The 15,944-nt window shown below is 36.1% G+C and overlaps 1 protein-coding gene across 2 annotated transcripts in view; it reads right to left on the reverse strand.

Annotated features, from left to right (window-relative positions):
- Positions 1-15,944, reverse strand: part of IA-2 (tyrosine phosphatase IA-2) — a 97,877-nt gene that overhangs the window by 46,470 nt on the left and 35,463 nt on the right. For both annotated transcript variants that reach the window (XM_074180153.1, XM_074180154.1), the window contains 2 exons: positions 7,640-7,875; positions 6,647-7,396 (listed from right to left, as the gene is read on the reverse strand). In XM_074180153.1, coding sequence (XP_074036254.1) covers positions 6,647-7,396; positions 7,640-7,875 — 986 coding nt within the window. The remainder of the gene's footprint in view (positions 1-6,646; positions 7,397-7,639; positions 7,876-15,944) is intronic.

Below are 15,944 nucleotides of genomic sequence, written 5' to 3' on the forward strand. Positions count from 1 at the left end.
GACTTTCTAACTGAAAAATTTCACGAGTTGAATATACCGACACGCGTTGTGAATTTGGAGGGCTATGACAATACAACATGGATGGTTCCCACATTCGACAACAACGAAGGTGCCTCACCCTGTATGCATCACATTCGCAAGCGAACCAACTACAATTGCAGTCTCCGAAACGTAGATATTTTATACAAATGGCTTTGTGATATATTACCAAATCATTTCTTCTTTTTCATCTAACCTCACCGCCTTATGATACCCTCAACAAAAAATAGAAAACGTATGCAAAACGTTCGAAAGCGCACGAAAAACGATCGAAAGCGCACGAAAAACGACCGTAAACGCACGTAAAACGGTCGAAAACGCACGAAAAACGATCGTAAACGCACGAAAAACGATCGAAAACGCACGAAAAACCACGTATTTTGAAATGTCATTGTCGAATACTTCGCTCTCCCATTACCCTCACGTTGAGTTCACAACGCTTAACCTCTCGACACTTTTGAATCTCCTCTTTCTCCTGATGATACTAACTTGGTTAACAAAGATAGGAGACGTAGTGCCCTTTTGGCATGTTGGAATGCTAGACTTCTGTTGAACCGACATGTTTTTTCTTAAATGGTATATTTTGACGCACCCTGTACACTTCGACGTCATGTTTGTTTTCAATGATGTATTTTGAGACACCCCGTATACAATGACGGATCACAGGTTGTCATATTTTTTCTTAAATCTGATTCATTATTATAAAATATATCATTTTCGCGCTTCCAATTTTCGTCGAGTAGTTCACGATTAATTCCAAAACCGGCAATGCTACATTACTCCATAAACATTGATTTATTGTACAGGCAACGCCGAACCTGCCATGCTGGCATGTATTCACATTTGACAGATGCCGTCTTATGAGTCTAGTGTTTACAGTGTCCTTCTTCAACCAATAGATAGTTCAGCTAGTGACTCATAGATGACTCTGTGTGTTCTATAACTTAATTTTCAAACCGGCAACGCTACATTACTCCATAAACATTGATTTATTGTACAACTGGCAACACCTGCTTGCACTAGCAACCGGTAAAACCTCAATCTCCATCTCTCTTTGCATCGATTACGTCACACGCGCCTCTCGCTCTTACACACACATACACATCTTTACATGAAATATTAATTATTTCCCAAATCTAAGTATATTTTCCTATCTTCAATATGATAATGACGATTACATTCTACGGAAATCAAAAATAAAAATGCTGTCAAGTATAATGAATGAGTCAATTTCGGTCCCGACAAAACTAACGCTATAAATACCCAACATTCGCAGTTAACTTCAATATCTTACGATGGTGTAGAGGCTAAGGACAATGTCTACGGCGCGGACGACCCAGGTTCGAATCCCATAACTATAAACTTTTTTTATTTAAAATCACGTGACTGGAACGTGACAAGGGGGCCGAGGGGTTAGGTGGGGTACCAAGAAGGCCTGAGCGGTGATGTGGAGTACCAGTTGGATGACTGGCTGTCTGTCTCGCTCCGGCTGTCTGTCTGGCTCAATCGGGGCCGCTTCTACTATGCAGGGCTCTGCCGTTATTGACCTTTTTTCTCTAGCTACTCGTGGGACTTTTATGGACAGAATAAACTCGAATAAATTTTCTGACGCTGAGTCTACATAGAAGATGGATGTCGAGCTTACGACTCCAACTGACCTCCCTGTAAATTTAGATCTGAAGCGAGAGCTTCTCAACTCTCCAACACTTGATCCAACGACTGAACCTAAAAAAAAGGTTTGATGGTGCAGCCAGGAAATGACCGAGTTGTCTCCTCAAGAGCGGGGTACCTTATGAAACCGCCTTGCACCAAATTGTTGAGCGGCGTACGCAGAATCTCTCTCAAGTGGAGGAACAAATCCCCCATGAGCAGGTTAGCAAACGTTTGCGCTCAAGTGATGATTCACCAAAAACAGAAGCGAAAAAGCCCTTCACGGTTGAATCAAAGGCATCGTCAGGTGTAGCTGACGTGCAAAAACCTCCATATGGGAAGGTTTTGGCGGGTATCAAGGTGGGAATCTTGCACCTTGACTATCCAACTACGTCATTGATGATGAAACAGCGGAGCACATACTTTGTGCCTGCCCCGCTAGGGACCAAATCAGGTTTTCAGAGTTCGGCAGAGCCGTACTCTTACCATCTGACCTGAAAGAACACTCACTATATAAACTAATCGGCTTCGTTGAGAAGCTAGGTTTATTTGGTCGAGTGTGAATAGGTGTAGCCACAATAAACCCTTGCGGGTTGCGGTGCAGGGTCGAATAGACCCACTCACTTTGGACCTAACCTAACCTAACATAGTACCACCGATGGTGGTAAAATAGCGCTATCTGGTGTGGGATTGAAAATCATATATTTTTGTGCTCTGGTTTCATCTAGTTGCCCTGCCGTCAAAGCTGCAGAGAAAGACATAGGGCCAATCACCTATTACAGCAGTTGTCGTAGCTTGTTCTGATAGTCTTGAGGAGACTTGTTTATCTGAAATGTCTTTCCATATAAGTAACATCTTAGCGAGACGATAGCCTGGTGGGTAGGCGATGTTGGTTTGCTCCACTCACTCAATCGATCGCTGTGTGAACCGGTGGTTTGAATCGCAAAGCGGAACGATCCATTTTCACTTCTTATCGTCCAACCCGTGTTAGGAAAGGTTGAAAGATAAGACCTCGTTAGTCCTCAGCTAGCTCAAGTTTCGACTTTTGAGAGTTGTTCGTAGGGGGGCGACAGCTGGTAAACAAAAAAACAGATCTTCTGGATTTCTCCACAATTCTGTTATTCCCAATGGATTCATATATCCATGAAATATATGGCTTTATTCATACTCTAACATGAGCTACCAATGTATTGAAAGCACATTTTCGTCGACAACAAGTTCAATATTTTATCAAATTGTAGCTGGAACTGATCAAATTGAATTATTGAATTGAGTACTTCGATAACCCAGAAGTCAGCTTCTTCCAAAAAAGTTGGTTTGGCAAAATTCAATTCGATAATATCATCGAATACAATTCCGCTGAGTGAAATATACATGTTGAAGATACAGAAAAGGTATATTCCCAGAAACATCCCATTATTTCCAGAGGAAGTAATGGGATACATTCGATCCACCCTGAGTAAGTCATTTGATATGGAGACTGTGAAAAAATGTTTAAACCATTCAACTTTAGTTTCCAGGGAGACATATCTACACGCAAAAATCAACTCCTTGTCAGCCACCGCCTTCTCTTAACATTATACGTGATAAAAATTTCAAATGGGAATAGTAGTTTCATTAGTTCGGACTTCCATTGTCTGATATCATATAAAATGATTTGAAATCCCTGAAAGAACTAATAAAGAAGAAGAATTAAAAAAGAATAGCTGAAAATAACAAATGAAGAAAATAGACTTTCTATGTATGAAAATGTCCGTATAGAACTAAACTGCAGTAACGGTAATTACAAATAAAAGTGGTAAAAAACATTTCTCTTTTTTTTATTATGATTTCCTACCACGTTCTTCAATTGTATTAGACAAAAAACCCTGAAATGAAATAACAGTGAAATAAAATACAAGTAAAAATAGAACAATTGAACAAAAAATAAATAAAAATAAAAAATTAAGACATTCCAAGCGACGTTTCGATTATTAGTATGCACAATCGTCCCGCTGAACCGGTGAAGCGTAGATGACCGTTTGGCGGAAGTTGGCCATTTTTTACTTAATTATGGGTTTCCATATGTATAAGGCTTCTTTGAATTTCCTCTTAAACAAATGTTCCTTCCTATGTATGATCTCAGCTTGGGACCAGTCGATGTTATGTTGATAAGTCCAAACATGCACTGCTATTCCTGATTTGCTGGTTTCCCCTCGCTTTGCTTGTTTCATGTGCTTGACAATGCGAACTTTCAATGACCTCTTAGTTTCACCAATATAGGATTTTCCGCACTCACAGGGTATCCTGTAAATGCAATTTTTGGAATCGCAGTCAGCGTTTGGTGGCCTGCTTTTAGTGAGGCTGCTACGGATAGTGTTTCCGGATCTGAAGCAGGTTCTGATGTTGAACTTGGACCGTCACAACCAGTACAAGCACTGGTTGTGACGGCCTCTCTTCCGTGCGAGGCTCCTGCTGTCTTTTAGCCAAAGTCTGTTCCATCATAGCTTTGGAGTAGTCATTTCATTGAAGATCATTTTTGATGATGTCTGGTTCCTACTCAAGGCCTTCCTTCGTATTACAGAGCCCAAAAGCACGGTATGCCTCCTCCATTGTGGAAGTGATGGAAGGTCTTGCACTATTGGTGTGTTTCAGGAAAACATATAGCTCAGTATTTCCATGATTCCATATTATGATACGTCAACGTATCTCAACCAACTTATGGGCTTCTTCAATGGCTAGAGTTTCAAATCACTCTATATATATGTTGGCTATAACTGGTGAAAATGACGATCCCATTGGGTGTCCCTCGTCATGTGTAAAGACATCGTCCTTCAGTTGGAAATAACAGTTTCGTACACAGCATCCCAGTAATTCCATAAATATATCTATAGGCAAGTTTGTTCTATCTTCTAGGTTTCCGTCTTCGGATAGCTCCTCTGTATGATTTGGAGTGCGTCTTCGACGGGAACGTTGGTGTAAAGGCTTTCCACGTCGATCTTTCTGTATGAGTTCAATTGCCTTTAGTATTTTAACAAAATGCCTTGAATTTCTCACAAAGGATGATGTTTTTCCTTGTAATGGTTGTATTATGATGATCAACTAATCAGTTTCGACGTGGAAAATCACCAACGTGTCGATCGAAGAAGCACTCCGAATCATACAGAGGAAGCTATCCGAAGACGGTGACCTGAAGATAGAACGAACTTACCTATAGAAGTAATTATGGAATTAGATGCTGTGTACGAAACAGTTATTTCCAACTAAAGCACGAATTCTTTACACAAGATGAGGGAATGCCAATGGGATCGCCACTTTCACCAGTCATAGCCAACATATATATGGAGTGGTTTGAAACTCTGGCCATTGAAGAAGCCCACAAGAAACCACGTGTCTGATTGAGATACGTTTACGACATTTTCATAATATGGAACCATGAAATTACTGGACTAGACGCCTTCCTCAGACACATCAACAGTGTAAGACCTTCCATCACTTTCACAATGGAGAAGGAAGTCCACAACGAATTGCCATTCTTAAATGTATTGGTGAAGAGATTGACATTAAGTGGGAAACATCTGTATACCGGGAACCAACTCACACGGGACAGTCTCTGAACTACGAATTCAACCACCATCAATCGACTAAAAGAGGAATCATCAAGACTCTATTAGACCATACTTTCGTGCTCTGTAATACGAAGGAAGGTTTCGAGAAGGAACTACACATCATCAAAAATGATCTTTAACGGAATGGCTACTCCCGAGCGATGTGGAACAAACAGCAGGAGCCTCGCAAGAAAGAGAAGTCGTCATATCCAGTGCTTCCCAACATCAGAGGATTATCGGAAAGGATAAGAAGAATTGGGTCCAAGTACAACATCAGAACCTGCTTCAGATCCGAAAACACTATTCGTAGCAGCCTCACGAAAACCAGGCCACCAAACGAAGACTGTGATTCCAAGTATTGCATTTATCGGATACCCTGTGACTGAGGAAAATCCTATATCATTGAAACTAAGAGTCGGTTGAAAGTTCGCATTGCCGAGCACAAGAAACACACACAGCGAGGGGAAACCAGCAAATCAGGAATAGCAGAGCATGTTTGGACTCATCAACATAACATCGAGTGGTCCTATGCTGAGATCATACACAGGGAGGAATATTGGTTTAGGAGGAAATTCAAAGAAGCCGCATACATGTTATTCAACAATGTATTCAGCCAAGTTAGCGTAGAGACACCCAAAATATCGAAACCCATAATTAAGCGAAAAATGCCCAACTCCCACCAAACGGTCATCTCCCGCTAAACCGGTGAAGCGGATAAAGGAAAGCAGAGATGAGTGAAAGTAGTCAAATGACCCATAAATAGTCATCTCTCGGAGGAATTAGTCCAATCATCACCCGAAGACGATTGTGGGTACTAACAGTCGAAACGTCGTGAAGTAACTTGGCTTGGAGTCTCTTAATTTTTCATTTTTATAGTTTTTTTTTTGTTCAATTGTTTTACTTGTGAAAGTCTGAACTAATGAAGTTCATCATGAAACAGTGTCAATCACCTTCAAACAAACGTGGGAATTGTAGTCGTGTGACACTTTATTTGAAAAGTTTTTTTAATTCGGTATCAAACCCTGCAACATTTTCAACAAACTAAACAGAAAAATTAATTTCATCAAATGGTCCATCTGAGCACGTGCATAAAATGGTATAAACGAGCTTTTATTTCCTCTTTTACATTCTGAAAAATATCAGGTGTTAGTAGCATATACCACTTTCCTAATTAACTTGTACTCCGACTTCTGATACTGAATGAAAGGAACTTTATTAGTTGCATTATTGGACATGAGTAATAAAAGGTGACTTCGAGATAATCAAAGTCAGTAATTTCCTTTATGAAATACTATATTGTGATTATCTTGGATAAGCCTCATTATTTCGAATTGTATACCTCAATCAATGATCTTCAAAAGTAAACTAACCTTTGATATTTTGTTCTCTTGGTGAAGTCCATACAACCCCTCCCTCGGAATATACAGCCGGTCGAATGATGTTTCTTCCAGAAAGCGCGTTCGTTTTCAAACCGTTATTGAGGTCGTTAAATATTTGCCTTTCTTCTGCGGGTTCGAGGTCATCTTCTGGGATTCTTCCTCTGAAAATCTGTTGTTCATCAACAGGATGACCACTGCCATATTCTGAAGGATTCTCATCCTCCCCCTCATCATAGTAGACTCTAGATTCTGGAAAATCATTGACATCTTGTATACCTAAACTTGATTCCCAAGTAGGAGTATTGAAGTTCACAGGAAATTTTTCTCTTGGAAAATCTTCTATGTTCAGTTCTTTCCTCAGCAAGTCCTGGGCTTCTTCGTGATATCTTGCATTATCGAACCTCTCTAGTAAATTTAGTAATTGAACGCTGTTTTCGGGTCTCAAGAGTTTTTGAACATCTTTTGGACTCAAGTGCATATCATTCAAAAACTTTATAATGGGGTACATTTCATTCATGTCCTCGTGAGATAGAGGATTATCGTTGGAGGGTTCATCTCGAAAGTTCTCGTCTGGTCCTTCATTTCTGTATTCTTTCAAAAACTCTACTGCTTCTCTTTCGTCAGGATCTCTCAAGTCATTAAGTGTTGGAGCTTGGAAGTGTGTAGGTGATCGACGGCGCATTTGGGGAATCCAAGCCCGTTTAACTACTGCAAAATTTGCGTAAGGATCTGGCATGTCCACTGCAATACAAAAACAAATTCAATTCTGATCCCCCAGAAGATCCCCCAAAAACCTTAACAGTTTGTGTGAAGTTCCAGCTGATATAACCACAATATTATTATGATGTAAACTAATGCTACAATTGAAAATAGGGAAACTTCATACAAAACCCTCTCTATGGTTTTTTCCTGCAAATTTGTAGAAGAATATGAACTAGTGAACTAGTAATTTCTCCCAAGTATCATATTTAATAATTTACTTACAGTCAATAGCATCAGGTGCTAAAATCTTCCGCCTCAATTCCTCTTGGTTTTGTCTGTTGATGGGAGGATAATAAACTTCATCAGCAAATGAAGCATGAGGGTCGTCAACACTTGGAGTATATTTGATAATAGCTACTTCTTGAGGGTCGAGTTCAACTTGCCCCTCAAGAGCTTTCAAAGCACCCTCTAAGTCATTGTCGGAGAGATGTGAACACGCATCGGGTTCGAAAGTCATGCTAGAACAAAATTCTCAATCAATCTAGAATTGTCGACTTATGAATGAAACATCAGAAACAAGAAAAACTCAAGTTCAAAAAAACTATCGCATAACAATTTTTTTTTATATGCCTGCAGAAAATTATTTTTCCCACACACATTCTGAAATACTTTTTGCAGGAGGTATCTCACAGTAAAGTGTTATTTTCTACACCTGCTAACTATTTTTGCCACTATACTGTGAGTCAGAATATAGAGGCATTCGTTGATTCCACAAATATGCTCCCTTTAGTTAATTCCAACTGAAAAACTATTCCCCATATCAAAACTAGAACTTTTTCTCGAGATGCTTTTCTCTGACCAAGTTAGTAGTCTGGGCTTTAAGTTTGGATTCGTGTTAAATGGACATACTTTTAGTAAAATTAAGTCGTTAGGCTCATTTGATCCGGAATATTGTCTAAATCATTGTGAAAAAAAAAGTAAATTAGTTCATAAAATATTCTAAAAGTTATAAACAATTAAAGCAGTGTTCGGTTTTGTTGTTTATAGTTCATAAACTATAAATATTTTAGAATTTTGAAAAAAAAATCCTTGAAGAGGAGGAAATTTACGTAACTTGAAAATATTTTTTTTAAGGTACTTATAGTAGATATAAATTGATTTGATTTTGATTGATTTGATTTTTCAATAATCTAGACAATCGTTAATTAACAAATTTTTCTGAAACTTCCTTTATCGTTCAAAGTAAAATAAATATTCAAATGATTACCGTAAATTTCAAAAACTATACCTCAACGATTGGATCTCCACAAACTTTATTTGAAAAATATATCACATTTTTTCAAGTGATTTGATCACAAATCACTTGAAAAAGCTAATGTCTTAGCGAAACATGTGATATATTTTTCAAATAAAGTTTGTGAAGATTAAATCGTTGAGATGTAGTTTTTGAAATTACAATGAATCTTCATCAAGTAACGTTCGAATCAATCAGAAGATTACCGTAAAATTTTTTCGTTTCGTGGAGCCCTTCTTAGATACATACAAAAGAAGATTGCATGATAAAAGTTCTGAAAATTTCAAAACTTTGTTCATAATAATTTTTCAAAGTAAACAAAAAAGTAAGAACACAATAATGTTGTAAAAAAATGTTTTTCTTTATTTGTCATTATTTTATCGTTTTGATGTCAATATAAATTTTTTATAAATATTTCAATACTTTGAAAAAAATTTTTCTACAACTTCTTAGAGAATTGTCTATTATGATTTTGATTTTTTTTTCTCAATAATAATATTTAATTGTTTATAATTGTTTTTTTCATCTACTGTTCAAATTATTAGTTAAGACATTTTTTGTTTTCTAAAATCATAATTAACAGTTCATTACAAAATAACAAAAAAATATAATTTCATTGTTTATTAACTTAACAATTTGTTATGAACAAATTCTCAACTCAGCTTTATTTTTTTATTGAAAGTTATAATAATTACAAAAACAACCAGGAGCATGGAAATACCGAAAAAACAAATTTTTCATTATTTATTCAATTTTGAAAACACACGTGCTGCTAAAGTTGCAGCAGCTGATCCATTTGTTGACTTTAATGCTTATATGATTTTCAAACTGTTAGAGATACGACAATAAACATTCAGGTCATTTTTGTAGATAATTAAATATTATCTTTCAAATGTCATCTTGCATATATTTTTTAGGTATTGTTAATTTGTTGTTTTAGGCATTTGTTTATAAAAATTTACGATTTCCTCGGGTTTTTTCAACTTTTCAGGCTTACAGCTCAGTAAATAATGCGAATTCGGAAATTTAACTGCTGAGCAAGTTTGTTAAACTATAAATTATCTTACAGTTGCAGCAAAAAATTATTTTCAAGTTACGTACTCGCTTAGAGGCTGTGCGCGCAACCTAAAAATGACGCGCGGACGGCTATTTTCAGCGTTAAATCAAAATTATAAATAATGGAGATCCCGTTTCGGAAATCGAAACTTTTTTTAGTCAATTTCCTCCTCTTTAAGGATCTTCTTTCCAAAATTCAAAAATATTTATAGTTTACGAACTATAAACAACAAAACCGAACACTGCTTTTTGGGGACTTTAATTGTTTATAACTTTTAGATTTTTTTATGAACTAATTTTTTTTTCAGAATGATCTAGACAATATCCCGGATCGAATGATCCTAACCACTTAATTTTACTAAAAGTATGTCCATTTAACACGAATCTTAACTTAAAGCCCAGAATATAGCATCATATGGAGACGACTAAAAAAGGTGACAGTTTCAGTCTTCCTATGATAATATTAACTTGGTTAGTAAAGAGAAAATATGCTCTATTTCTGATGTATAGGAAAATTGTTTCAATGTTTATTGCAATTCTCCCATCAAATGCAGTTTGTTGGTATAATTCCGATTCTGGAAAAACCATTCTTATCTCAATCCTCGGAATTTTGGAAGTATATTACTGGGAAAAGTCAACAAATCAATGTGATGGACCCGACACATAGGTACTCGATAGAAATCTATTATAACTTATTTAAATAACACATCGTGAGATTTTCATTCGACAGTTTATATAGCTGCATCACCTGTTTCACTATCAATAGCTTCTTCAGGCGTGTTCAGTACTAGATTCATGTCTTCACCATGATCATTATATATAATAGTGATTTGAACCATATAGGTACTAATGAATTATACAGTGCTTTTCTTTAATGTCCTCCCCCCTTTTATTTTTTAAACGGGTCAACTCAAAAAATTGAAATATGGGTTGATGAAATTAATGCAGGAATAATTTATTTTGAAGTGAAATTGACAGATGAAACTTTCAAGATGACGACTGGGCGCCATCTGGGAAAAAATTAAATGGAAAGGGGGGTCTTGTGACACATCTTTTTGGAGCTCCTGACAAATGCTTGACAACCCTAGAATATAATGTCAATATCTTCAACTACTACAAATGGTGGAACTTTTAATAATTGCCTGAATACATTGACATTTAACTACAAAATATGAGGTAATAAGCTTGAGGTCAGTTCAGAAGATGCTCGAAATGGTTACCTTGAACTTCTTGACATATGAACAGCCTATCCGATATTTCACGCCGAACATTTTCGAACACAGTAACGTCAATATCTCTACAGATATTTGTTATTCTCTGCCGTATATCAAATATTTGAGCAGGTCCACTTTCGTACACCTTTTGCATAAAAAAAGCCCGATAAAAAAATCCAAAGGTGTAGAATCTGGCGAGCGGGCTGACCATTCTGTAGGACCTCGACGGCCAATCCAACGACCGGGAAAGGTAGTATCCAAATAGTTTCTTATTTGTCTGGAGTAATGTAGTGATGCACCATCTTGTTGGAATACAATATCCATATCAAATTCGTTAGAATTTGCTTCGACGATTTCAGTGATGAGAGGGTCAACAGTAGTTTCCAGCATATTCAAATACAGTTCCCACGTTGAATTTTGATCAATAAATAGAGGTCCTACAATATGGTTTCTCAGTATTCCCGCCCAAATGTTAATTTTTTCTGGATATTGGGTATGTTTCTCGGAAAACGTGAGGGTTAGTGTCACTTCAATAACGGCAATTTTGTCTGTGAACATTGCCATTAAATAAAATTACATTCGCCACTAAAACAAATATTGTGGAGATAGGTAGGATGCCTTACAATGGTTTTCGTTGTGATTTCTGTTCTTCGATCAGGGTTATCTTCAGTTAATTGGTGTACCATTTTAATGTTGTATGGATGATACCTATTCCTCTTCAAAAGTCTCCACATAGTATAAGAAGACACCTCACAAACATTCGCGACGGAATAAGTAGACTGAACAGGATTAACTACCATCTCACCAATTATTTGCACCTGCTGTTCTTCCGGAATGGACGGATGACCTGGGGGCTTTTTGTTATGTACACTACGGAAAGTTGTGAATTTGGATGCAAGTCCCCTCAAATATGTTCTACAGATAGGACGATTCGGAAAACGTTCATTGAAAATCCTTTTCGTCTTGTGAAAGTTACGCGTCGCACCGTAAATAAAAATCGCTTCAATTCTTTCCTCCAATGGACGAGAATTGACCATTTTAGAGATTATTGACGTGATACCTTTCTACTAGTGAAACCAAAAACTAAATGAGAATATTCTAACTAAACAATGATGATCTTTTTTTATCGTTTCAATAGATCAAAAAATAACGCAACAAACCTTATCGGGTTGTTGGAATTGTCATATGGGAGATTAAAGGAATATTTATAGAAATATCGATATTAATGTGTTTGTTTTCAGGAAATTATTAAATATTCCGCCAGTTTGTAGTAGGTGAAGATATTGACTTCATATTCTAGGAAGTATTTGTCAGGAGCTTCAAACTGATGTCACACATGTCCATTTGATTTTTTTCCCTAGATGGCGCCCAGTCGCCATCTTGAAAGTTTCATCTGTCAATTTCACTCCAAAATAAAGTATTCATGCATTAAATTCATTATCCCAAATTTCAGGTTTTTGAGTTGACCCGTTCAAAAAATAAAAGGGGGGACATTAAAGAAAAGCACTGTATAATTCATTAGTACCTATATGGTTCAAATCACTATTATATACAAAGAGCATGGTGTAGACATCAAGCTAGTAATGAACACGCCTAAAGAAGCTATTGATAGTGAAGTAGGTGTCGGGGGGGGACAAGAAATGCACTGTGTAATAAAAACAGAAATTACCTAATCTTCTCTAATCACCAATTCCATCAAGAAAACAGAAAGAAAACGGAAAAATGCAAAGACACGTCGATTTGTAATCCAAGGGAGACATCTTTCTATCATAACCTCTACTGTCATAACTCTCCCCCCACCCCTTGGTCATTATCACTCAAACAATTTGAATAGGGAAAGTAGTAAGTGTGACTCATCATTAAAAAGGCAATTTTATAAGGAATTGGATCATGTCGATTTTCACTACCTAACTTTCTATTTTGGCGCCCTCTTGCAGGAAAAAAACTGTTCCGTGTTCAAAATTATGATATTTCATTTACAAGCTAATTTGACATTAATTCGGTGACAATGCATTAAAGAAGTTTTTTGAAGCAAAAAACAATGACGAACAAGATTTGCAATTATGGTCCGATTTGTTCCAAAATAGAAAAGTGGTGGTTTTCAGGGTACGGTACGATTCGAATCAAAATAAGTATGTGGGGATGGATTTTCATGGTAAGAAATTATGATCATTTTGTCGATGCAAAAAAACAAGATGGCAGGCGATATTTGTAATTGTGTTTTGATTCGATTCAAAATTGGCATAAGGGGGTTTTGCAAGCTTCCAGTACGACTAAAAAGAATTAATTGAATTGATAAAAAAAATATTTAATAAAAATGCTATAAAAAGAAAATTCTATATTTATTTACTACTTTCCCTATTCAAATTGTTTGGGTGATAGTGACCGAGGGGTGGGGAGAGAGGTATGAGAGTTGAGGTTATGATAGAAAGATGTCCCCCTTGGATTACAAATAGACGTGTTTTTGCATTTTTTTCAGAAAGCATGCTTCGTTTTCGATGCCCCACCCTGTATATAAAAATGTCCGTATAATAGGATTTGTGGAACAATACGAAATCAGTTTTATTATTAATTTTGGCGATAGTCACGTTTAGAAAGTTTATTAAGCCATTCATCTCCATTTCAGAAGTATCCTTTCCAGTATATTTTTTTATGGATTTTATTCTCTAGGTTAACCGTTCAAATTTTAACGTTTTTTCGAAGATGAAACTAAAAGGCCATTGAAAGTTCTCATTGCTGAGCACGAGAAACACACACAGCGAGGAGAAACCAGCAAATCAGGAATAGCAGAGCATGTTTGGACTCATGAACATAACATCAAGTGGGCTCAAGCTGAAATTATCCACAAGGAAGAACACTGGTTTAGGAGAAAATTCAAAGAAGCCGCATATGTGCTATTATTAATTTTTTAAATTTTCATTTCATGTCAATAGTTCAATTTTATGATTTTTTGATTGTTGCTTGTATTTTATTTCATTGTAGATTTAGTTTTTTTGCTTGGTATAATTGTTATTTTTCAGCTAATGTTTTTAAGTTTTTACAGATCTTTTCAGAAATAACAAATCTATCGATATCTTATTAGACTATAGAAGTCCGAACTAATGAAATGCATTCAAATTTTAGCTAGCAGAAGACTTGAGAGGTTTGCCATTATCAGCACTTCGTACCAAGAATAAATCAGTTATCAAATGAAATAATTTTAAGATGACTACATTGTATGCAAATCTTCAATATCATGTTTTACTATTAGAATCATATTGATTATATCCAAGAGACGCTTAACCAGCTATTCCAGATATTCTCCACTGAAGTAGAGGTGAATAGGTAAATGAATTTTACTATACTTCACTATCTAGCAATCTTATACGGACATAATAAGTCGATGAAGCCATTCAACAAGAAACATTGTCAACTGAATTTAAATGAACATTTCGGACCGAAACACGTGTTTTATGCAAGAGCTTCTTTAGTTGTATCTCTAATATCAAACTCATCTATATATAGGCAGTGCTATATATATTCAGTTCATAATTAGAAAAGCTTAAATTAGGAATCACACCAGGAATTGAGTTAGAAAATTAATAATTCTTGATACCATAATTTAAAAAGAAAACAAATGTATTATTTTTATTCGCGATGATACAGTTGTAAAACATTGTTTCCGCTAACATAAAAAACGCAATTAGATCTGTACTCCACCTGAAGCAAATACTCTATTCAATTTACTAATATACGATGCCAATTACCCTTCTGATTTTTCAGGAGCAGATGTGTTTTCTCTCCAATTAAACCTAATATTAGCTTTCCAAGTTCTCGGACTCTCGACTTTTATAACCCCCATTCAACAAGAAATATAGCTCAATATACACAACGAATTGAAACGGTGTTATGTAGTAGGTGAGATTCTTACGCTCGAACGATAATAAACACAAAATAATTGAATGGCTGAGAATGGAGTTTATATTTATGGGCTGCAGTAAATGAAAATATATCAATTAAATACAAAAAAAAAATCCACAGCTTTCTGAAGAGTTTCTAGTAATTCTTATGTTTCCTAAGAGAGAGAGAAACATTGAACAAAATGATTAAGGCTTTCGCGGCTTTCTCCGATGACTGGATATTACGGCTGCGTATCGCGTATTTGTGTTGACTCATCAGGTACTTTGGTGTGCTACTACCTGTACCTGGCTTAGGTAACTGACGTAAATCATGTTTATGTTGATTCAGGTCGTCTGGTGTGATAATTCTTGTACTTGGATTTGGTGAATTGTCAATAACATTCGTTGACTCTTTTCTACCTGTCGTCATGCTGTTTGCTATTCTTGAACATCATAGAATGGGATTCCATATTCGAATGAGGTTCACAGCTTCTTTTCTTTTCTGTTGAAAACATACACTTGTGTGTGTGTATCATTTCATCATTCAGGACTTATACTCATGTGTTGTAGTTCATCAGTTAACCGTATATACAGTGTGTAAAAGCCAAATGGAATGAATTCATTATTTCGGTTACTGTACATGTTTTGAAAAAATCCCGAAACACATTCTTCAACGTAAAAATGCCACCCCTACCTTTAACCCCCTTTGAATGACAGGTACAACCCCCAATATTTTGAATAGGAAATATAGGTTTGTTATATATCGTTTGAAACGTATCTTCATTCTCTATTCAAAAATGTTATCGCTTTTGAATTTATTGCAGCAATTAAGATAGAATAAATTAAAATCATGTGGTTACGGAAATTCGATAAAATACACTCATAAACTACTATGTATTGCAAAACGTAGTGAAATGTAGAATAAGAAAAAAACCATGGATGTTAACGAAGTAGATGTCCAAAATGTTCACCGCGAAAGTCTTGGCAACATCCTTATTCCAAATGAAACTGTCATCTAACATTATTCAATATATCAGGCGTGACCGACCTAATCGCAAGCGTTATTCGTTCTTTCAAGTCATTCAAATCTAAAGGTTCAGTTTTGTACACATTGTTCTTTACATATCCCCATACAAAAAAAATCT

The sequence above is a fragment of the Leptinotarsa decemlineata genome, unplaced genomic scaffold (assembly GCF_025532065.1).
Source record: "Leptinotarsa decemlineata unplaced genomic scaffold, Ldec_3_MD MMD2_tig00026294_RagTag_RagTag, whole genome shotgun sequence".
Taxonomy (NCBI): Eukaryota; Metazoa; Arthropoda; class Insecta; order Coleoptera; family Chrysomelidae; genus Leptinotarsa; species Leptinotarsa decemlineata.